This window comes from Scatophagus argus, chromosome 4 (genome assembly GCF_020382885.2).
Source record: "Scatophagus argus isolate fScaArg1 chromosome 4, fScaArg1.pri, whole genome shotgun sequence".
Lineage (NCBI taxonomy): Eukaryota > Metazoa > Chordata > Actinopteri > Scatophagidae > Scatophagus > Scatophagus argus.
In genome coordinates, this window is record NC_058496.1 from 9,131,266 (window position 1) to 9,157,031 (window position 25,766).

Below are 25,766 nucleotides of genomic sequence, written 5' to 3' on the forward strand. Positions count from 1 at the left end.
CCTCAGGCAGCGCTGGGAGAGAATAAGTGAGGAATTTAATTTGGACCTATGTTTTACCCCGAAGCAGTGGAATTCTTTTCTCTTCTATAGATCAGTGAAATATCACCCTGTCCCTTTAAGCGACAAGAGGGGGATTTGACAGGGCATTTTGTCTGTCAGTCAGTTTTTTACTGATAGGTTTCTGTCTTTCGTCGTCTTGGTCAGTTTTGTCCTTTTGCCAATGATGTTGAGATTAATAGGGGTCGTGATGGATGGTTATTGTTATAGCCATTTAGATTGAGGATGGGATCAATGGCAAGGGTGTCGGTTCAATAATGAGGTCTTACCAGTAGCTTTAATAAGAAGTCTCACTTTCACTTATAAGTTCACTATCAGTGGATTGTGGGCAGTAGGTTAAATTTTCAGTGTAGTCCACTGAGATACTACAAAGAAATATTCTTGGTGCGTAAGGTTATCCATGAGTTAAACATATATAGAAATAAAATACTGAATGTGAGCAGAGAATATTGATAAGGTGAAGAAATCAATGGCGGGTTTCTTCAGCATCAGTAGCCTCAGTTCTCTGTAAATGTACCTGAAGGAAGCAAGAGTTTGCAGCTACCTCTGTTATTTCTGTCATAACCACGACTGGAGCCGCTGCTGAAGTGGGCAGCAGTGTTAAGGAGAGTGCGGTTGCCACTCTTGTGACCGCGGTGAGTTGATTATGTTGGGACTTCTTTTCTTTTAAACTTGCAGCTGCAGCTTGACGTGTGATCATGGCAATCACGCAAACTGCACAGAGGTAAATGATGCCGTTTTATTAGATTTTATATATTTAAACAAATACATCAGTCCATACAACTGTGCAGACCGACATCTTCATTGACTGTCCAGTCCGCTCAACCACTGCTGTTCTCTTTAGCTTGGGGAGAGATTCTGCAAAATCGAAATTTAATGGCCCTTTCTTGACCCTTGTTACACCTTTCCACCAAGTTTCATGCAAATCAGGCGAGTAGTTTTTTTTGAAATCCTGCTGACGAACAGACAAACCGGGCCAAAAACATAACCTCCTTGGCAGAGGTAATAAAAATCCATTTTCAGTTTTATTCACATGCAAAAACCAAATATTAGACAAGAATAATATTTTTGCTCAAGCAGATCTGTTGACTTCATTCAGGTCATTTTAAACTGATGCAACCGAGCAATAATGTCTCTCCCTGTCAAACAAGTTTTAGTTTATCTGCACTAATATCTGTCACGCTGGCAATGAACAACACTTAATAATTCTCCTTCCTCATTGTGTGACTGGCTTGATGAAATCAGACAAGCGGTATGAAAACATGGCTTTTATTACATTTACCGTTGACAGTGATTGGAAACAGGGTTCATAGAACACCAACGGTGTGAAAATAATAATACTGAAAACAAGCGCAGCAGATAAAAAATCCCTGCAGAGAATTGTAAAGACTGTACAGAACATTATAAACCAACAGCCACCTGCACTGGATGACATCTTCACCTCGCGTTGCCTACGAATAACCAGAGGGACTCATCCCACCCTGCCCATTACCTGTCTGAACTGTTGCCCCACAGGAAACGCAACAGTGTTCGCCATCACCATACAGAACTCTGAACTGAAAGCACACCCCATTAATATGCAATAATTTGTTATTATATGAATAATATCTATGAGCACTATTTATCATTAAGCACTTTGAACTACATACGAGTTCCAGAGCCATGGCAGCAGTGAAAGTCTCATTGTACACTTCATTGTACTTTGTAATTTTGTGTAATTGTTACTGGGATTGACAGATAAAAAAGTGGCATGTGCTGTCAGTATGCTAATTTAATGGTGAAATGGTTATCTGTGAAGGCTGGATTATACACCTGTCTTACATGTTGATGTAAGGAGGGTAGTGTTACATACATAGAGGGTCCAGCTAATGCTGTTGTGCATCTCCCCAAAAACATAACCTCGGTAGCAGCTCTGTGGGCTACGTTGAGATTGAACTGTTTTGTTTTCCATCCTACCTGCTTCTTGTGCCAGTTGTCTTTATAAAAGTCATATGACATGAAAATTATATTCAGTAGCTACTGTATTGTATTTCTGGTCCATCGTCACAGACAGACATAATTCACAAGGCCTCATGCAGTCAAGCGAAACCTCATTAATGTCAATTACAAGTGGAAAAACACCACATTGCTCTCAGAAATAGATAGCATACACAATGGGCTTGGGGAAGACAGAGGAAGAGAGGAGAAATGAAACTGAATGGAAGAAGCTGTGGGAGGGAATGAGGGAAAGAAAAAGAGAGAGAGAGAACCTCTGTGTATAATGTGTAATTATCTATCCTATTAGCCCTGGTTGAGATAATTAGAGTGTTTGCTAAACATGCATTTATCAAACTGAAGAGCAGCATCACCCTTCTCCTCTGCAGAATGAACCAAACTACAAAAATCCAGGACATGAAACTGTACTGAGAATAAATGGGAGGAAGCAGAGTGATGAAGGGATGAGGGAAAGAGAGGGCAAAAAACGTAATTTAGACAAAGAAAGAAAGAAAGAAAGAGACAGAAGCTGTGAGAAAAAGTGAGACGCTGATGTCTCTCCAGAGAGATGAAGATGATAAATAAATAAAAGCCATTTCAGTCCGACAAATGCTGTGACAGCTGCATGGAAGGTAATGCCACGGGCGAGATGCTCTTGAAGTATTTGGAATAGGAAAATATGTAGCGACCCAGGGTTTGTCACTTATTGACTTTTTGTCTCTTTGTTTCATTGCATTCTTATGATATATCCATGGACAGCTAATGGCATGTCATGGTGCAACCTCTATTTATAGGAGACAAGGGAATAGGGTGATGAAAGAAAAGAACAAAAACAGGAAAATAGAGTTATAGATTTGATATGGATTTTACTGTCAGCTGTCAGGACAAAGATGATGATGCGAGTCCCCACGGGAATTTGGGCACGGTCACATGCATAACACAAATGCACCTACAGACAAAGTGGCTCACTCAGCAACGTGCCCATACACATATAGTACATATATATTTATGCTTTCAGAATGTTTTACAGCATACATATATGCATGTGTCCATTTGCAGTGTGCTTATGAATGCATACACTTATGTTGTAGTACCATACACACATGCACAGATAATTGAGTGCTTAGTGACACTGAGCACCCTGGGGCTTCAGACAGTAACACTCTCCCATCATGCTCTGCTCGATATTCGCCTGAACAATTCATAAATGTGATGAAGAGAGAGATTTTGGGGGTAGGGGGGTGGTGGGGGTGCTGTCATACCCAGTAGCTATATTGACTAGACTCTCTGACAAGCGCTTCTTAGTTCAATTTTCTTTCTTTTTGTCTCTCCTTTGCCCTGTCCACTCTTTCTCATTTGCTCTGGGCTTTAAACAGAATAAAAAAAGGAAATTACAAAAAATTCTATTGATTCTGTGCACACGAGTCAGTCAGTTAGTTTCCTAATGCATAAGCATGGCCTTGTGCCTCTTTGTCAGCTGATTTACCCACCTAGCTACCTACTGCCACTTGTCTCGAAACATAAAAGCCACAGGGAAACTGTTATTTTGGTTAGTTTAGGTCAGCTTTTCAGGTTGCCATGGTGATGCAATATTTTGGGCTAGAACCCTTGTGTCTGCATGGGTTTTCTTCCTCCAAAGTCCAAATACATGCAGGTTCAGTTAATTGCTTAGTCTGAATTGCTCATAGGTTTGTCTCAGTGTGTCAGCCTTGTAATGAACTTGCAGTCTGTTCAGGGTATACGTTGCCTCTCGCCCAGTGTTGGCTAGGATTGGCTCCAGCCCCTGATGACAAAGGAAACGTGGTTATAGAGAATGGATTTTTAGGGTAATATTTAAGCAAAACAGTCCACACAATTAAAATTCACAGTCAGTACTGCTCCTTACGCACTAACCAGGCTTTCAGACTAAATCATCACTGTGTTATAGAAAGGACTGCCATTTCTGCCATTTGCTTTGCGTTCTGTCTAAACATACAGTAAGTTTCTGAAGACTGAGCCATCGAGTAACAATTAGTAACTATCTATAGTCTATGGGCGAAAGGGACAAAACCCTATGACAAAGGCACCATCAACATAATCATAAGCCTGCCCACAAATGACTCTCTCTTCTCCTTCACAACTTGTGAAACTGACGGGAGAGGCAATCAGACGAAATGCGCACTTAATGTTTAACACTTCAGCCAACAAGTGCTCACTGACTTGTGGCAGATCTCAGTAATACCAGTACTTCCACTTCAGGTATTTTTGGAGTTGAAAAACGTCCACCACATAAAAAACTGATGAACAGAAAAACCTTGCAGTAAGGTGGTTTCTGAGAAAAATATCATCCACACAGTACGTTACACTTAAATCTGTCCTTTGTATTCAGCCCTGTGTGTCTCTGAATGAATTATGAGTGTAAAAATGATACAATTAAAAGCTGCAGGTCCAGCACTTTAGCCTGACCTGCTGTATGTCTTCCCTTTGTTTGTACACATATAATTTGCAAACTATTTTAAGCTGTCATCTGGTCTCTTAAGTGCCTCTGTCTGGGATTCTGTTCTCTTTTCCTCTTGTACTTTTCAGTTAATTTGTTATAAAATTGCTGTCCATTAAAAGGTGCATGAGTCTCTTACGGGTTAAAAGAAGTCTTTAATTCAAACAGTTGCTGGATCTAATTGAAGTCTGGTGCTCAGATCACATCATGACCTGATCAGCTAACAGAAATAGAGAAGAAAGCTGTGTGATAAATGATCAGCGATGGAGAGATAAAAGAACAAGTTTTTGCCAGTGATTTCTCGAGGCTGCACTGTCCATGACCCCTCCACAGTATTAGAGAATTGCACACAAGGAATATCATACAAATGATTTTGCTTGGAGAGAGGCCATTGGGTCTTTAAAATCAAAGCAGACTCTCCCCCTGTGTGCTCAAAAAATTATAGAGCAATTTGGAGACCAAGAAACGACAGCATGAGTTGTTTCAGCAAATTCTCCAAAATGACATTTGCTTGTGTCCAGCTGATAAAGGCCTCTGGCGGGCATAGCAATTTCTGTTTCCCATTGGGAGCAAAGGAGGAACTAGTGTGATGTTGTTATAGAGCCACAAAATCGGTAGGGATGGAGGACAAAACGTTGGGCTTAAGCACAGATATGAATATTAATCTTCTACAGGATTTTTAATTTTCCACTTGATACTGACTGATGCCCACTACTGACTTCACCTGTCCTAGTAGTAGTAGTAGTGGACTTAATTTCCTGCCTTCAGTTGGATAAATGCATATTAAATGAGTCATATCTAATGAAAATATAATGTTGACATCTTTTAATAGCATTGGTAAATTGTTTCAAATTCATTCACAAAGACACCATGGGGAGGGGCAGATGGTGGTAAAGTAGAAAGATAAGTGAAAGTAGAGACCATGTAGACAGCAAAAGCAGATCTTCAGTGACTGGAATAAATGAGGATCCGTGCAGCAACAGAGGAAAAGACAGAGAAAAGAGCGAGCAGAACAAGTGAGTCTTAAAATGTGCGATAGGGCACAGATGGAGAACTTGTCTGTGTAGCATTTTCAGATTTTATGATGTGTGGATGCTTTCTAAGTTATTGCTTGGAGGAAAAGATCACATACGCTCAGTGAAATTCTTTTCCCCTCTTTCCTTCTCCTTCTCTCTTGCTGTGAAGTCCTGGTTATTGTTACCTCCCTGCTGTCTTGCTGTTATAAAACAAGTCAACTGAAAAACAGCCCTTCCTCAGAAACTGTGACTCAAAATAAAAGACTTTTTACAAGTGAAGGTGGATAAACACCACATGATTTCTTGCACTTTCGCACAACTCCGGAGCAGGCCTTTCTGGGATCCGTACTTGCTGTGTGCTTTATTAGCTTGTGCTGTCATGTAAATGGTGAATGGCTGCCTTTGTGTAGCCCTTTTAACCAAAACTTGTAACTATTTGTCTCTCATCTGTCCACTCATACACACACACTCCAGTTGACCATTGGGGGCTATTTGGGGCCCAGTATCTTGCCTAAGGACACTTCGATATGAAGACCAACCAAACCACAACCATGAACAGTGGACGACCTGCTTTGAGCCACAGCCACCTGAGCTAACAAGTCCTTATTAAACCAAAAGATAAAAAAATGTGTTAAAATTTGGTTAAGTATAGGCAGTGTTGGAGAACAGTCGTGGTTGACTGTGCTCATAGTCCAGCTTTTAGGAGAGGGGATCCCACAAGAGGTGGACTCTTGTTTGACCACAATTACCCTACTCAAGGTCCATTTGCTAGCTAATAGTCAGAGCTTTCAGCCGTCTTTGTTGGTGCAGATGCATGATAATTGGATATGATTAAAGCCTTAGGAGCAGCAAGCTATTTTGAGTGAAGTTTTTTGTGTTTGTTTTTTATTTTTTATTTTTGGTAAAACTGATTTACCAGAGAATGCACTGTATTTATTGTTTTGGGTAAGCTAACCTGATTTGTTGTTCTTTTTCCTTTCTGGAAAAAGCTGGCACACACACACACACACACACACACACAGGAGATGATGTCTTCTTCCATGTGTTGTCTGTCTCTCTCGCTTTCTGTGTTAAGTCCACTGTCGTGTTTAAGAAAACAGAGCAGCACAAACAGATTCAGATTAAGGAATATGATCAGATAGCAGCTTTGATATGGTCCTTGATGTAAAATAAGATAGTTTTGATAATTGAAGATGCACATTTTCTGTCTGGTGTCAGAATCAGCCAGATGCTCCATCTGTCAAATTTAATTTCTATTGACCTGCTTTTGAAAATCTTCTGCAGCCTATGAGAGATTAGATCCCATTTCTGTTTATTTTTCTGAGAGTAATGGAATTGTCAGCAAATACCTGTGGATCTGTAGCACTGCCCAGAATGAGATCAGTATTTAAACAATTGAAAAACTTATTTTCCATTTAAAGATTGGATTAGAGGAAGCAAAATGTGACCAGGCTTGGTTCTTTAATTTGATAAGGTCTGTGTTTATTATCAAGCCTGAGTTTTATTTCTTTTGCCATTTTTTTCAACTCTGTGTATTTATTTATTTGACTTTGGAAGTTAATCTTTTCTCATCTGTTTATACATTTGATTTTCTGTGTTATATTTTCTTGTCATCTTGCTCTGTATCCTTTTTTTTTTCTCTCTTTGTGGGTTAATTAGTCTCTCTCTCTCTCTCTCTTCCTCTTCCCTTTTCTTTGTTTTCACTACACTCCTTCTGGGAATAAAGTAGGCACATGTGGTAGGCAGCTGTGTCCGGTGCGTGCATGTAGATACCTACATGTTCATTTCTCTGTCCAAAGTATGGGCACCAGCTGTGGCCAGCAGCTGTGTGTATGGCATATTGTGTGTGTGTGTGTGTGTGTGTGTGTGCACCCATATGCAGGTGTGGGAACGTATCCATTTTATGAAGCAGCTGTGTGTTTTGTGTGTGTTTGGTTATGGACAGCTGTTTTGCAGCAGGTGATGATTTTAGGAGCCAAGCAGACAGTCAGTCAGGCACGCAGGCAGACAGCCAGGGGGACGACAGGGAGAGCTCAGCCCAGTAAGATGCAAGGAGAGCCTGAGCTGGACGTTGAATGAACCAGATCGTCTGGACCTCTGCTGGATGGCTGGTTCCGGAGGGACCCAGCTGTGGGTGTAAGTGGACAAAGCCTGGCAGAATCCGGTCAGCTTTCTGATGACCACTGTGTGTAAATCACAGGGAAACAGTTACGATGAGTGCAAGCTAAAAGAGGTCAGGCTTTGAACTCACTGTGGTTCTGATCAAAACTGGAATCTGATCCTTCCACAGTGTTGTCCCTCAAAATCAGAATAGCTGTTCTGGCCTACATGTAAAATACCACATGAGGTGTAGTGAGGTTAGCCAGGTTATCCTAAAAAAAGCCAGACTGCAGATGTGAGGGAGGATGGAATTATTGAACTGTTGGGAGATGAGAAAGGTGAAAAGGTAGGAGAAAAACTGTGTAGCCAGAGGCATCAATAATAAGCAAATAAGGCAGAGATGAAATGAAATAAAGGAGAAAGCGAGATATACAAGACTACAAAACGCAGCAGAAAACTGTAGCTGTCAGCAAATTGTTAGACTAACTGCTGCCTATAAAGTGCAAACAGAAAGCGAAGGGGACCCATATGGTTTCCTTCTGTCATTCCATCTATATTAAGGACCTGTCTAAAACCTCATTAAGGCCTTATGACACCAGCCATACCTCCACTACTAAAATCAGACAGATGGGTATCAAGCTCTATGATGAGACACCAGCTGTGTTTCTGACACAGAATGACATAGTCTATACTGGGAGGAAAATAAACAAACACATGCTGTGTTCACTTTTTCATTTAAATACTAGTGATCTGTTTCATTACATGAGATAAAGCAAGACAAACTGAAAATGAATCATAAGAAAAGCTTCATTAAAAAGGAACGATGCCACACATTGCCCTTGCCTGGTTAAGTGTAAGGAAAATATCTGATCTAAAAAGCTTTTGAACAGGAAAAGTGAATTCTAGCAATTAAAAGAGGCAAAGTAATTACAGTGTTGCTGGTGTTAAGAGAGCCCAAGGCCCCTTTCTTTTCTTCCTGTTTATCTTTCATCAATTTTGTACATTTTGCAATTGAATTTAGGACAAATGATTGCAAAGAGGTAAGACCTTTACAAGAACAAAGGAAGAAAAAAAACTGGAACTGAAAAAATGAGAGAATAATGATAAACAAACAGGCTGCTCTTGTCATGTTTAGTTGCATGGTACACCAAGCTGTAACCACAAGTTGAGGAATCTGCCTATTGTACGGTGGTTGCACCCATCTTTTAATATGCTGCACCTCTTGTCTGCCAGTAAGTTTCACTGTTAAGAGGAGCAGATAAACCTCGTGTGACACAGTGCATTTAAGAGGCAGAGCCTAAGTAACCATTATTATTTATTAGACTCTAAATGGGGATGTCCAGCCTGTTCATTATCTGCTCAGTATGCCGACAGGACCGAGGACAAAGTGCAGAGTCGGTGCAATAGCCAGTTTAAAGATGTGCAGCTTTTAAAACAGAAATTATCTCTTTGTTTCTGACTCAACTTTTCAAAGTGGGGATGAAAGAAAATTAGACTTTAATTTAATTCTTATAGCCATCTAGCATCAAGTATAAATTAGTTCCCAACTAGACTCATGATTGAGCCTCAGACTATTTTCAGCCTTTCAAAACATAAGCAATTAACATTGTGTCAGTTATATCTGAGCACAAACTGCCAAATTAATTTGTTACAGGATAAAAATAAAGCAGAGCCATCACTGACTGAGCACAAGTTTTTTATGGATATGTCAAAATTTCAAATGTGTGTGTGTATATTGTACAAAGTGCAGTTGGGTCATGCTTGTATGTTCACATGCATCAGCACACATACACTAAGAATATACTGTGTGTTATGCCAAGTGCAATGATTTAAACTCTGGAAATGTAGCCTAAAATGGCATTAGAGTAATGAGCATAGCAAGAGTAATGAGGGGATAAAGAATGGGATGTGCTGGTAGCACACACACCTCATATGTTATGCCTAGCCATTAATCTAAACTGTCACGGTATATACCAAGCCAAATCGTAAGTATGTTGGTTGTCTGAGTTACTTGAGTAGCCATTAGTGTTGAAGAACATGTTGTGGAAGAAATACTACAAGGCTAGAAGATAACCAACATCTTACTTTGTGTTTAAGCTGCTATTGTTACGTTTAACCAAAAAAATGAGGATACCAAATAAGCAGACTCAGACAACGAACGTAACAAAAGGGAAAGTCTTTACTTACAAACAAATAACTGTTTACACTATTCACAAATTTCTAGAAATCCAAGGTAAGTTTCACAGTCTCTAATCCAACACGGGTGGAGAGTGACAGGTGAGTGCATGTGGTCTAGCAAAAGATAAGTTCAAAACCTCCATTAAAGTCCAACAAAGATAACAACTTTCCAACACAAAACAACAGGGAAGCTTCTGGAGCGACTGGGCAGGTACGACAAAGGCAGGGATGTGAACCTGAAGACAAAAAGCACAGTGAGTCCAAAAGTCATACAAGCCAAGCCAAACACAAAGGCCGATCCTGATGTGAATACCACCAGGAGTGACAAATGTAGAGATGTAGCTGTAACTGGTCTTAAATAGCTGCAGAAGGAGGGAGTTGGAGTTGAGTGGCAGGTAATGCTGAACAGGTGAAGGAATGAAGATGATTGGAAGACTGACAGGGGCCCTCCCCTCTCCGATCCAGATTGGGTCAGACCAGTAGACAACCAAACATGCAGGAAAGAGTAGGGGAGAAGGAGGGAGAGGAGAAACACACAAGGAAAAAACACAGACCAAAGTACACAGTCATAACATTTATGAGGATTGCCACACTATGGCGAATGTGCTTTCTGTTTTCTATGGGAAATAACAAATGCTAAAGTGTGTGTTTACATTGTTACAAGAAGTGTTGAACTTAGACTTTTCAAATTGATTACACAAACCTTAATTTAATTACCCAAAGATGATGGTCAACTTTTTTTCAGAACTAGACCTAAATGTAAAACTGTCCAAGACACTTGACAATACTTATTATCACTTTAAAGAAAAAGCACAATAATGGCCTTAAATAATTCACCAGATGCAGAGGCTTTTTCCTGCAGCAAAGAAATACTTTTGAGGATTGAATATTTTTTTAAACCAGCAGTTCAGCAGTGACTGGTTGATTAATTGTGCTCGGTCAAAGTCGTGTACACTGTAAACTCGTGAAGGAGAAATGTAAAAGTCTCCTGCTGTTGTGCCCTGCTCAGGGAACCCCACTGTAATGACAGTTTGGATGGCACAGCTGCTGTGTTTTGTGACTAAAAGGGATTTTTTTATCAACCACCAACAGTGATCTGACAGAGGACAGGGATTTTCAGTTTTTTATCAATTTTTGAAAAGTCCTTCGACATTGTCAAGTCTAACCTTTGAAATCCAAACCCAGACAACTGCATCTATTCATCTTTTGTAAACCTACAAGGAAAAGGTAATTGCCATTTTGTCTGTGAGTCACGGCAATCTTAAAATATATAATTTTATTTGATTTTGTTATCCGTGCTGTCCGAGCAAACAACAAAATATCTAGGATTTATAAGAATGTTTTATGTTCCAGTTTTGAACTTTCAAGGTGATTTGGCCTTAGGGCTGAACTCAACGGTATCAGTATGTAAGGTAGCGCTGCTCATTGCGCGTAGTAAATTCAGGACATATCGTATACAGTTCATGGATGGACTTTTCCTTCACTGACTCTAGTTGTACACTTTTATGTAATTTAGTATTTACCTGTTAGTTTATTTAGTATTTACAGTCACTTCAGGATTTAATGAATTCCTCCCCAGTATGCTTGATTCGTCCTTCTATATTGTTATTGTTGTTTATGTACAACATTTTGCAACATCAAAATGCAAACTTTTACAAAAATATAAAGTTACCACTTTTGTTAATTTTCCTCCTAGACTTTCATTAAAAAATGCTGTCAGGTCTGATAATCTGTCAAGGTCCAAGCATCACATCAATATTCAATTTCGCTGCCTGCCTGCCACAAATGTGTATCTGGTATCTACAGTATTTGTATATGCACTCTGAAATATTTTTCAGACAGTCAAGGACATTGCGACGAAATCACTATGAAAATGTGTGTCTGTGTGCCTCTGTGCGTATGTAGGAAGATAAGTATTGAGCTGTCTAAATGTCAAGGGTGTGTAATTAAAGACAACCTGAGTGCTGTCAATAGGTGATGACTGCTACTGGGAACAGTGGTTTGCTCCATATTCAGGTATAATTACAGACCATAGGGCACCTCGACATGTGTGTGCCTGCACATTATGTTGCACAGGTTGAAGCATGATTGCTCTGCACTGTTAGATAGAGCTCTGCCAGATGTGCCTACAGGTGTGTGTGTCGGTATATATCTCATCCAGCATGAGGCATGCTCCAAACCAATACCATGGGACACAGTAGCAACTTTTCCTCACCATCGTTCAATTCTTCTTATTTTTCTGCAATGCCACAGTCGCTTTCATCTTCACACAGAATCTGGTTTGTCTCTGCCTGTGTGCTTGCCTGTAAATTGACTGTCTGTGTGTGTGTGTGTGTGTGTCAGGTTGTATTGTTGGGCGCATGTTGTGCTTGCCTCCCTTTTCCTCCCGCTGTGTCTATAATGAAAAGCTAAAAGGCCTGGGTTAGCAATGATTAAAGATGGACGGCTACCTGGGAGGAGAAGGAGAAAACAGCGGCTGGGAAATGACAGTTTGAGGTAAATGACAGCTCCGTTATGTTTAGGATAAATGGATCGTGCAGCTATATTCAGCTTTCTCCATCAATTATTCAAAGACCCACTGACAAGACAAATCCCCAGTAGCTCAGACTTCTCTGCAATGGTGGTCGTGCAAGTTTCAAACCAGGTGACATGACTCACCCAGTTTCCTTTGCATATCCCAATTTCTACAACTGGGATCCATTAGGTGTTCATGTTGGAGCAAGGATGCCTCTGCAAATGATCTTTCAATTATTAGCAATTCATTAATGACTAAGAATGTAATGGCCTTGTTCTGTTTCTATTTATTAGACATTACCCGTGTTACATTGGAAATCTCAGCCATGTTTCTGTCATTGCTCCTTAGCATAATGACAGCTATGAGCCAACCACTCATTTGTGTGTATGTGTGTGCGTTTGTCTTCATTTGCATGTAGATGATGTGACATGGACTGTATGTCCTTGCTTCTGTACCTTGATATTCATGCTGAATGGGTGTACGTGGGTGATATTATAACAGATGTTACAGTGTACTCTGATAATAGATGGGTGACTGGGTCATATAATGAGTGTGTCTGTTATATAGTGGACCTGCAAGTTTTGTAATGTAACTAAGGGGACCAGAAACACCACATTTTGTGTGTGCATTTATGTGTTACATTGTTGGACATGTTTGAGACATGGAACGTGTGTCTGTTTTCAGCCCCCTGATTTTGGTGTTCTCTGACTTTTTCCCTTTTGCCACAGTGTGGTTAACATTTCTTGGTTTCTACTGAAATATCTATATCAGCTTTTGAATGGACTTCAGTGAAATTTGGGATCCAGAGAGTGAACCCTGATGACTTTGATGACAACCATGTAGTAGTGTCCTTTTTGCTCTGTGTGTTACTCACAGAATGGTGAACCTCAGCCCGATGTTTCTTGTGAACAACTGAGCCTTTCATACCTAGTCATGATGTTATCACCTGTTACCAGTGAACCCGTTTACCTATGTAATGTTCCAAACAGTTGTTTTCTGAGCATCCCACAACTTTCCTGGCCTTTTGTTCCCACTTTCCCAACTGGTTTGAAACATGTTGCTGACATTATACTTAGATTGAGCATATATTTATAAAAACCAATGAAGCTGAAAATGTCTACCATTAAATGTATTATTTTTGTAATGTTCAATTGAGTGTATGTCAAAAAATATTAAGTATTAGAAAATAATCACATTTTTAACCTAAAGACATTCGTGGTCCCAAGATCCTAATGATTTGTTTGATATTTTACCTACAAAACTAATGATATTCCCATTAGTTTCAGCTGTACTTTGTGTTTAGTAAATAGTTAGTTTAGCAAATGTTAGCATGCTAACATACCAAACTAAGACATTGAATGCAGTGAACATTGTACCTGCTAAAGATCACAGTTAACATTGTCATTTTGAACATGTTAGCATGCAGATGTTGGCATTTACCTAACTTTGCAGCTAAATGTAATGTTATATATATGCATGTAAACCAAGATATGTTATGTAAACCACCCCTCTCCTCCCCTCTCCCTGCAGGACTCCCCTCCACCCAACAGTTACAATGTGAGTCAGACATTTGAGAAGGCTAATGGCCGCTCTTACTTGCAGCCCAGAAGTGAAGGAGCTAAGAGACGTCAGAGCTGCTTCCTCTCTGCTGCACCGCGGAATAATGTCTTCTTGCCCTGCGACCCCAGTTTTCCAGGTGTTGCACACACACACCCAAACACTGAACAGCATCACATAGAGAAACATCTTTCTATCTATCTATCTGTCTATTTATCGGTCCGTCTGTCTCTTGGTCTGTCTGTTCAGCTCCACCCTTTCACCATCATGCAGTCCAATTAGCTCCATCTCTGTGGGCCTCTAACCTAATATTTACCGCAATTACACTCCCATTGAAAAATGTTGTTTCAAAATTGATAGATTCATGACTTACTTGGATAATTTATGACTAGCCTCATTTCACCAAGAGACTCAACGCATGAGGCACCCCAAACCGTTTAACCAAAATCCAATTTGCATATAAATAGATTTGGACTGTTTGCAATAGTGTTTCTTCTTTGTACACACACACACACACACACACACACAGACAGATGCAGATAAGCACTCGTGCATATAGACACTCACAATGGGACACACACATCGATATGTGGATAGTAACACACACATAAAATCATTTTGCTCGTTATTTGAATTTGCATTTATGAATAGACCAACAGTATATGGAACATTAGGGAACATTATATTCCTCATCATGCTGGGTGCCTTGCTATCACATATCTGATAATGGTAAGATCATTTAACTATTCAGCATTTTTCAAACACACACACACACACACACACACACACACACACACATTCAAAGTCCCTGCAGAATTACAGTGTTTGTGGTTTATATATTGCTCTGTGACATTAGCATTGACTCAAGGTGTCTATATCACACATGTTGTTGCTATGTGTTGTGTGTGATTATAAAACTCATCCTCTTGTTATACTTAAAATAATTCTTAATGCACCGAATAAGATCTGTAGCCCTGGGGTCCATTAAACCATGAAAACAGATTGTAAAAGTTGTTCCTATGGTGTCTGAGCAGTTGGCAGCTGAGGTTTTAACTGGTAAAAAAAAAAAAAAATGGTTTATGGAAATTTTGTTGTGTAATGGATAAACCCCTGAGGCTTAGCTTCTTCGTTTTTAGAACAGGTTCCAGTGTTCGTGTTTCTTCTTTCAATGAAACTGGTGTTGTAAGATGTGTGTGTGTGTCTTTGTCTCGTTGTGTATTTATAACACTGTAGGATTCTGTAGGAAATTCACAGTTAAAATGAATTTCTAATTCCTGTAGAGTTTTTGGTCTTACACAGGACTGTATATATCACATATTGGTGTTGGACAGTGTGGCACTATAGTACTCTGGTAGCTGAGCTTTGATCATAGCACAGACAGTTATATGAAAAAGCTAGTGTACCCTGGTGACTCAGTACAGTCCATTATGTATGAATCCATGGTAGCTTCTTATATAAGAGAGAAAAAATGTAATTAAACCTTCTATTGACCTTGAGAAAAATAATTTTTGAGTGTTATGGCTGAGTCATATAGACAGTGCCGTACATTATCTGCCACAACAGCTTTGCTGTAGCCCTCTTAGCGCTGCCAAGGGCACAATGTGTAGAATTTCAGCCTTAACCAGAATGATTTGACCTACCTTAAAGCCTCCAAAAATCTAACATTTAATTTAAATAAATAGCTGTGGTGGAAGTTCTGGATTAGACATAAATACAAATTTGTCATATCCATTTAGCCATCTGTTAGCTATACCTGCTGGAGGCATAAGTCGACTCCAGGGTGCATCCTGCACAGGACGCCACATTTTCTGGTCGGTGTCTATCTGTGTGTATGATGGCGGCGCGCAGTAGTGCAGCAGCTTCTCGCGCTCCCAGGTTTAAGCCCCCTTTTTGTAAAATTTATTATCCCTGTTCACTGGTTATATCTTTTTATTCTGGTTGTTTTTATATTTATAGCATTAGGTATTTGTAGGTTACTGAGCTTATACCAGGACCAGGGAAACTAATTTCGTTCCACCTCATGTTTCTACATGTGTGAAATGACAATAAAGCTCCTTGAATCTGTCACATTGCCAAAAGATAGAGACATGAAATGCGTTCACACATGCACATTCACTCCTATGGGAAATTTTAGAGTCACAAGTTAGTCTACTCTACATGTTTTTGGACTGTGGGAAGATTTGAATCTTTAGCAGTAACGTCTTAAATATAGATAGAAGGTAATGCTCCTGTATTTCTTTTCATGTTCACTGTATGTTAAAGCAGCTAAATATGAAATGCTAAATTTAGCTGTGTGTTACGTGTGTGTGTTCATCAGGCCCTGGTCATTATGAGCCCAGTGTGAAATCATCCCCTCAAATGGCTCTGATTACCTCCAAAGAAGATCGATTCAGAGTCTCCACGAACACCAGCCCTGGACCTGGCGCTTATCAGGTGAACATGTTGTTAAAGTTGCATTTAACTTGTGAAACGCTCTTACTTCCAAACACACTGTCATTGCAGGTAAGGATATGTGTGTACTTGCATTTTCATGTTTCTCTATACAACCAACAGTGAGAGTGTGATGAGACGTTAGTCCCTGTTTGCGTACCTGGTGTATGTAAGAACACCACAAATATATGTCTGACATTATCTCACGCTGTGTTCCTCAGGGAATCTATCAGACTTCTCTCTGTGACCTTGAGCTGTGTGGAAGAAATTGATTTTGTTTTTTTTTTTTAAAAATATCCAAACTTCATTAGGTTTCTGTGGTTTCCACTGATGCAACACAAGCAGAATAATGCGGCCTCCTGCTCAAGGCAGCTTTTCACTTTGTGAGAGAATTGCTCTTAATTGACCTGCCTGGTTAAATTAAACTGGGAAAAGTGCTTGCATTTTTATGAATTGTGATGCTGTTTAATACAGAAACCCTAGACTACTGACAGAAACAGATGCACTTTATGGTCAAAGCATAATACAGTTGTAATGAAACCGAACCAGAACCTAATCTGTCTCTGCTCCATTTCACTGTGTTTTGTGAGGACTTACAGCTTTGGGTTACAGCTGCTGGTGTGTGTGTGAGAGAGATGACTGAAAGAGCTAATGTTGCTTGCGGTCCCTGCTGACTTTGAGGGTTGAACATCAAAGACAAAACCACTGGGTTTGATTTAAACCTCGCTACACAGTTTGTCGTCATGTTCATGTCCATGGGTGTAATGTTATCACAGGACTCTTACTTCTCTTTCTCACTGTCTGCTGTCTCTGTGTGGATTTTTTTTTCTGCACAAAATTTTCCCTCTCTCCTCCTCCTCTGCAGTTCGCTCCCTGTCTCAGTTCTCTCACTGTTTTGTGTGCTGCCATCTTCATGTCCCTCTCATCCTGTTTGGATTACAATTCCATCAATACCGTTCTTGGTCAGTTGGTGTTGACGATCATCAGATGAAATTATACAATGTGTGGATTATCTTCTGATCCATTTCCTGTCCATTGTCCCCATTTAGATTGTTTCGCACATTTTTACTTTTACAAGGGCATCTGGCTCTGATAAAATGGTGTAGTGGGAGAAATAATCAAGTTATAGGAGACATGTGGAGGTAATGACCTTTTCATAGAAAATGGTTTCACAGTCAGATTTGGCACAAGAAGGTAGGTTTTTTGAGATAGATCTCGAAACAATCTGCGTAACAAACCATAGTTAAAAAACATAATCTTGACGCTCAAGGAAGATGATGAGATCTGAGGCAGCAAACGATACTGACATGAATGTACTGTCCATTCAGCCTCCTCAGGTTTCAGTACTGAGCCACAGCTCACTGGAAGTTCACCTCCACATATGAAGTTTTTACCAGTTTTTTCCAGCTCTCTCTCTCCCTCTGCAGAATCAACACTCTGTGTTGCCGATGTTTATTTCATCCAGATTTAGCATTTCTTCCCTCTTTTCTACGCTAATTGCATCATAAATTAGGAAGGCAAACAGTTTTTGAATGATGTCCATCGTGGTACAGGAACATGTGAGAATTTGTTCTCTCACAGGATTTGATTGCTTCGATGATTGGACATCCTCATCAACTGGTAGTCAAATCTGACCGAACATTGTCCTGTGTTCCAGTTCATCAGGTTTCAAGAGCCAAAAATAAACCACAGCTCACCTGAAATTCACCTCCTCAGTCTTATAAAACTCACTCTTCTACAGCTCTCCCTGCTGCACAGCTCACATTCTTTGTTGCCTACATTCCTCCATCAAACATCTCTGCAGAATTTTGCATTTTCCTGCTTTTCATTGCCTTTTCCATGCAAATTTAATCATCATCATCATCATCATCATCATCAACTCTTTTTAGTTGCCCATTTCTGTTTTGGGTCTGTGAGATGTCCTCATTCATTCAAATTCACAGAAAAGACTAAAAATGCTTTATACAGGCACACAAAGAGACGTAATGTGTGGGATACGTGACTAGTCTTTGTAGGTTCCAGTAATCTTAAACGTTTAACAGCATATCCCAGTGTGTCAGTGTGGCAGGTGAATTGCTTTCTAAGTACTGAACCTCGGCAACGTAGGAAAAATACAGTGCATAATTTTTCCACATACATTTTAATGACCCCAATCTTCTCATGCAGACGAATGCATTTGGATGTTCTTTTATCTCCATATGCTGCGTTTTTCCTCTCTTTATCTGCTCTCTCCATCCCTCTCTGCCTCTCACTCTGTCTCTCTGCTCCATTTCTCCCTGTTATAAAGGGAAACTGGAGCTGTAAAACTGTTGAAGTATCTCATATGATCATCCTCTCCTCTCCTCTCTTCTCCTCTCCTCTCTGAGGAAAATTCAATTATTCAATTAAGAGTAAAATCAGAATCCTCCATTTTGGCTCATCAAGTGTTTGTCTGCAACCACTTTAGTCAAAGCAGAAAGTGGAGTTAATGTTGGGAGATAATTGACTCAAAGTAAATGTGCTGCCTTCGGTACACTTTCATACACTAACAGCCAGATAAACTCTTCTTAACATCACGACTCTGAAGACTAGATTTGCCGTCCACAGGTTTAATGACGTATAAGAAATTTGTGAAACTGAAACATACAAAACATAGCCCAAATCAGTGTTGCGCTAAACAACAATAAACTGGTAATCTCATAAGATCATCCTCGTACATTAATAAATGTATACGTTTGCAGAAGCATGAAAAATCACACATTCAGGTTCGCATCTAAGCTCGTAAATTCGTGCACAACGTGCCTCATGTAGCCTGAGAGCTAGCAGTAACGTCTGCATGTTCTAGTATCGGCTTTACCTTAAATCTCCGTCTAAATTACCGGTACACAAAAACGAACTACGGAAGTATGCAATTACAACACAAGAAGTAGTACAGTAGATACATACCAACAATGCTATCTTTGGGCTCAAAAGAATGCAAAATACAGCTGGAAAGAATGCAAACTGTGAGACGTTCATACAACGTGGGAAACTCTTCGAGTGTAAACCTTACCTAGCCTACGGAGGCTGTCATTAGACAAATAGCGCATGAGAAAATAGGTTCTCACAGGAGAGAAACGAGAATTCCAATACATATTCATGGAACTTCAAATCAAATGCAGTGAAGTTGTAAATATACTGTAAATAATAATAGTATTTTAAACTTGACCTTAATTATCTTTTTAACCTTTTTTAAACTCATAACAACACACTCCCCGCCTGACGTGAATACGTCACACAACAAACAGTCCATCATTACTATTGACTTTTATCTGGAGGCAAGAGGAGCACTAGTTCATTCACTGGCCTAAGGAAAAGAGAAGTCCCTTCTGGTCTGATGATCTTCACTTCAACCTGGCGCACTTTCTCATCTTTGCTGGGGAAAGTCTGTGTCACCAGACCAAGAGGCCACTCATTCCTAGGTACTTGGCTATTCTTGAGTAGAACAACACTTTCAGGCTGAATGTTGGGGTGCGATGACTGCCATTTCTTGCGGGCCTGAAGTGTAGGGAGGAACTGCTTCCTCCAGCGGTCCCAGAAGGTGTTGGACAGATGCTGGACCTGTCGCCACTGGGACTTGTAGAGGTCTGCAGCTCCAAACTCACCAGCGGGAGCAGAAACGATGCTCGACTTCTGCGTGAGCAGAGCAGCTGGTGTGAGAATGAAGGAGTCGTCAGGGTCCGTTGTCACAGGAACAAGGGGCCTGGCGTTTATGATCGCTGCCACTTCTGCCATGAAGGTCACCAATACTTCATGGGTGAGCTTGTCTTTCAGCTTGAGAAACATGGAGTCTAGAATTCTTCTAGCGAGTCCGATCATTCTTTCCCATGATCCACCACAATGAGATGCATGTGGAGGATTAAATGTCCATGTACAGCCCTGGTCTGCGAGGTAAGTTTTCACAGCGGCGCTGTCGATGTTTGACGGTATCTTTAATTCTTTGCTGGCACCTACGAAGTTCGTGCCACGGTCTGAGCGTAGGTGCTTGACTGGCCCACGCACAGAGAGGAAACGCCGCAGCGCATTAATGAAGCTGGACGTGTCGAGGGACTCTATGACCTCTATGTGCACGGCTCTTATGCTCATGCACGTGAAGATCACTGCCCACCTCTTGCTTTGTGCGAAGCCACCTCTGGTCTTACGTGAGGAGACGGTCCATGGCCCAAACACATCTAACCCGACACTCGTGAATGGGGGGTCAGAGGACAAACGATCAGCAGGCAGGTCAGCCATTTTCTGGATGCTGAGTGGGGCCCTGAGCCGTCTGCAGATTACACAGTGGTGGATGATGCTGCTCACTTTCTTCTTCATACCAACTATCCATAGGCCAGCTGCACGGACCGCCCCTTCTGTGTAGTGGCGGCCTTGATGGTGAATTTTCTCGTGGTGGTGTCTAATAAGTAACGCTGCGATGTGATGCTGGCCAGGGATAATCAAGGGAGTCTTTTCACACTGTTCCAGGCTTGAATTGTGTAGACGGCCTCCGACTCTTAGAAGGCCCTCCGAGTCAACAAAGACATCCAGATTCCGGAGAGGACTTGTTTTTGGCATCTTCTCTTGTTTTTGGATGCACTTTATCTCATCACTGTAGGTATCCTGCTGAACTGCGTGGATGATCACAGCCGAAGCTTTGCTGCATTCTTCAACAGTGAATTCGGCTTTGCAGTAATGCCATCCCTGACATGAGCTCTTTCCTTCTGGAGCTTTCTTGAAATGGCGGGCTATGTGAATGATCCGAGTGACTGCTCGTGTGAGCGACTTCCACGTGGAAAATTTAGCGAAGCGCTGGGAATCAAGCTGTTTGGGCGAAGCTGCAGTGCTTAAGGCAGACACTAGAGGCCGGATGTCAGGGTCCGTGCCGGGGTCAACAAGGTCATACGCGCTCCCAGTGGTGCTGGGCTCTGCTCTGGACAGGAATTCCGGACCTCTCAGCCAGTTGGTGTCTTTCAGGTGGCCAGCGTGTACAGACCGTGTTGCGTGATCTGCAGGGTTCTGGTGCGTTGATACATAGCGCCACTGATCTGGATGGGAAGATCTTCGGATGCGTAACACTCTATTGCTGACATAGACATAGAAGCGTCTGGTCTCGTTGTAAATGTAGCCTAAGACCACTTTGCTGTCTGAGAAGTAGGTTACAGCATCAACATGAAGATCTAGTTCCGCTGAGATCAGGTCTGCTAACTCAACGGCAAGCACTGCTGCACAGAGTTCAAGTCTCGGCACCGTATGCTCAGGGCGAGGAGCGAGCTTGGCTTTTCCCATTGCAAATCCAATCTGCTTGTTCCCATCTGTGTCTGTGACTTTTAAGTAGGCCACTGCGGCGATGGCTTTAACAGACGCATCACAGAAAATGCACAATTCTCTTCTTGCAGCTGTCGATGGTGACATTTCTGTGTAGCGTCTGGGAATGGAGAGCTCAGACAGTTCGGCTAGGGAAGATTTCCAAGATGTCCAGGCATCCTCCATGGCTGGAGGTAGTGGCGCGTCCCAGTCACCGTTCTCCATAGTGAGTTCTCGCAGAATAGCCTTGCCTTGGATCGTGACAGGCGCAACAAACCCCAGCGGGTCATAGAGGCTATTAATGGTGGACAAAACGCCCCGGCGGGTGTATGGCTTCATCTCGTCCGAGACGCTGAACAGAAAGCAGTCTGTCTGGAGATTCCAAATGAGTCCGAGGCTACGCTGCAGCGGCACCGTGTCAGCTTCAAGGTCGAGGTCTTTGAGGTCGCTTGCGTGATCACTGGCTGGAAACGCCTCCATCACCTCTTTGCTGTTGGCTGCGATCTTATGTAGTCTCAGATTCGATTTGGAGAGAACATCCTGTGTGTTTTTTAGCAGGCTGATGGCGGCTTCGACAGTAGGCAGGGACTTTAGCCCATCGTCAACATAAAAGTCACGCATCACAAAGTATTTCACATCTGGGTCGACGTGCAGCTCACTGGCTTGGACAGACTTGTGAAGGCCATGAATGGCCACCGCTGGTGAGGGGCTATTGCCAAAAACATGGACCCTCATACGATAGTCCACTATGGCCTTGGAGGGATCATTGTCTTGAAACCAAAGGAAACGTAAGAAGTTGCGGTCTTCTTCGCTCACCAGGAAACAATAGAACATCTGTTCTATGTCGGCTGTGAAGGCGATGGCCTCTCTTCTGAAGCGAATTAAAACACCGAGCAGTGTGTTGTTTAAATCAGGCCCAGTTAACAGCACATCGTTGAGTGACACACCGTTGTATTGTGCGCTGGAATCGAACACCACGCGTATTTTCTTAGGTTTCTTTGGATGATACACTCCAAATGTTGGCAAGTACCATCGTTCTTCATTATCGCTGAGAGGTAGGGCTAACTCAGCATGGCCGTTCTTTAACATCTTGTCCATGAAGCTGAGAAAGTGATCTCTCATTTCAGGCTTCTTCTCAAGGTTGCGCTTAAGAGACATGAAGCGCTTCGTCGCTTGTGGCCTGTTGTCTGGAAGCCGCGGGCGTGGACTCTTAAAGGGCAATGGCGCCACCCAGCTGCCGTTGGAGTCTTTCCGTAGCCCTTCATCCATTATCTTCATGAATGTGGCATCTTGAATGGAAGGAGCCACCTGGTTGTCGTCCTTGGTCCGTCCGAACACATTACACCCCAGGTGGTCGGCTTCACAGGGAGACTGGTCTTCGCAACATGCCGAGGGAGAATTGGTTACTTGAATGTCACTGAATTTCTCTTTAACATGAAACACATTGGGGCATGGAGCAAAGAGAGTAGGACGTGTCAATTCTGTAATGTTCGTGTGGAACGTGCGGATTGTCAGTGGTTTGTGGACATTACCTAAGCACACGTTTCCAACAATGACCCAGCCCAGGTCCAATTTCTGTGCATAGGGCTGGTTGTGAGAGCCATTCACCTGTTTGCGGACTTTGTGCACTCTGATAATGTCCCGCCCCAGGAGAAGCATAATGGGGGCATGCGGGTCAATGTCTGGGATGAGGTGTGCTACTGACCTCAGATGGGCATGGTGGAGCGCCACTTCAGGAGTCGGAATCTCCTCTCTGTTATTCGGAATGTCGTTGCACTCTATGAGGCTTGGCAACGAGGCACAGAAAGTTCTGTCCAGAGATTCCACTTCATAGCCACTGGCCCTCCTGCCTGTGGATTCCTTCACTCCAGCACATGTCCTCAGTGTATATGGAGCGCTCGGGCTTTCGTCACTGAACACTTTGAAGAACTGTGAGTGAACCAGTGACCTATTACTCTGCTCGTCCAATATTGCATACAGTTTCACCGCCTTCTCTCTGTGGCCAGCTGGAAACACTCTGACAAGGCATATTTTGGAGCAGGAGCGGTCTGCCAACTCACCGCCGCAGACCTCTGTGCATTTAGTGGTGACCTGAGACGGTGGTGAATTTTCTCCATCCTCCCCGCCGTGCTCAGGAGCGGGGTCCGCCTCTTGGGTCCACGGTGCGGGTCCAGGGTGAAGCGCTGTGTTGTGTTTTTCGCTCCGACACTCAGCACACTGGACGTTGACCGTGCAGTTCCTTGCAATGTGAGACGAAGAAGAACAACATTTGAAGCACACATTGTTTTCTTTAAGCAGTGTTTTGCGCTCTTCGATGGGCTTTTGTCTGAATGCCCGACACTTGCGCAGGGGATGAGGCTTTTTGTGTAACAAACATATCTTATCAAAGTCAACTGGTTTAGTTGGGGGCTCACCAGTGTCAGACGTAGTTACAGGAGACACCTCTGTCTTGTGGACGGCGACAGAGACCTCTTGCTGTCTGGATGGCTTCCAAGGGGCTTTCTCAGTCTTGGCACCCAGGTCTGAGTGAGTGATGAAGTTGAAGCTGGGATCACTCATCATGCGAGCCTGCTGGGTGACAAAATCAACAAAAAAGGCAAATGGGGGGTAAGGTACCTGGTTCTGCCGCTTGTAGGATGCACCAGCTGATATCCACTTCTCCTGAAGACGAGGCGGGAGTTTTTGAACTATAGGATTGACGCCTCTTGACGTATCCAGGAAGGAGAGACCAGGCAGGTCACCCTCCACTTTAGCAGAGTGAAGCTCCATTATTAAATCGCTCAGTTTCATTAGCTTGGATCCGTCTCGACCGGTTATCTTGGGAAAGCTGTCGATGCGTTTGAACAGAGCGTTTTCTATAGCTTCAGCAGAGCCGTATGTGTGATTGAGCCTGTCCCATGCCATGGCCAGTCCTGCTTCTGGTCGATGGATGTGTATTGCTCTTATCTGTTCAACTTGCTCCGCTGACTCTTTCCCAAGCCATTTAAGCAGGAGATCCAGCTCCTCACTAGGTGTGAGGTTTAAGCCACTGGTTGCGGTTTGGAAGGAACGCCTCCATGCTCTGTAGGTTTGCGGTTTGTCATTAAACTGAAGTAATCCTGTAGCCACTAGCTCACGACGGGCAAGATATTTTACAAAGTCACTCATGTGTGAGCTATCATTGTTACAGTTCGGTGGCATAGGATAGTGTGACAGATGCCCATCATAAAGTCCAGGTGTAAACTGGTGCACCGGAACGGCATGCTCATTCTTGATCCTGACGTGTGGAGCACAAGCCTCTCGACAATACCTGGTAGCTGGATCATGGCCGCCTCCGTCAACGTCCTTGCAAGGCTGCTGGGGGGAGAGGTTAGGCGGAGCAGGGTTGTTTTGTCGTGGCACAAAAGGTTTGGTATCAGCTTGGAGATGTGGGGGTGACGGCGGCGGTGCTGACCTTGTTGGCGTGTCACCATTACCACCTAACTGCAGTTCTGGTCCTCTTTCTCTCAGTTGATCAATCACGTATTGCTCTGTGCGCTGTGAGGCCACCAACGGATCAGGGTCTGTGTTCAGCTCACAACTGTGTGACTCATTACCGTGAGACTCACCAGCATCTGCAGCAGCCTCCAGTACTACTGCCTCCGCGATGGCTGCAGCAGCTTCCTTTTTGTGCTTAAGTACTTCCATAGATGCTTCCAACCTAGCCTTTTCTAACTTCAAATTCATTTCTTCTTCAGCATATGCCAGACGTGTTTTAGCTGCTTCGGCTCTTGCTCTTGCTCTAGCTGCTGCAGACCCCGTCGATGACGCACTGGACCGTATAGAGCACCAAGCGTGGGAGCGTGTCCTCAGCGATAGCCGTTCGTCTGAATTTGCTGGCTTAGCAGCGCCCTGTGCTGGCCTGTCTGTCTGCCGACATTGCTCAGTCGCCTTTGTCTCCACAGCGCGCGCTGATCCTTCCCCACTCATCGTCTACTGGCTGGCTGTGGCTAGTTAACGGTTAGCTGCCTGCACTGCGATTTCTTTCTTGTTTGCTTGATAGCTGTTGTTTCACTGTGCTGCCTTCGGTACACTTTCATACACTAACAGCCAGATAAACTCTTCTTAACATCACGACTCTGAAGACTAGATTTGCCGTCCACAGGTTTAATGACGTATAAGAAATTTGTGAAACTGAAACATACAA

At 42.5% G+C, this 25,766-nt stretch overlaps 1 protein-coding gene across 3 annotated transcripts in view; it reads left to right on the forward strand.

Annotated features, from left to right (window-relative positions):
• Positions 1–25,766, forward strand: part of stpg2 (sperm-tail PG-rich repeat containing 2) — a 56,066-nt gene that overhangs the window by 23,087 nt on the left and 7,213 nt on the right. For all 3 annotated transcript variants that reach the window (XM_046387552.1, XM_046387550.1, XM_046387551.1), the window contains 2 exons: positions 13,847–14,012; positions 16,191–16,306. In XM_046387552.1, coding sequence (XP_046243508.1) covers positions 13,847–14,012; positions 16,191–16,306 — 282 coding nt within the window. The remainder of the gene's footprint in view (positions 1–13,846; positions 14,013–16,190; positions 16,307–25,766) is intronic.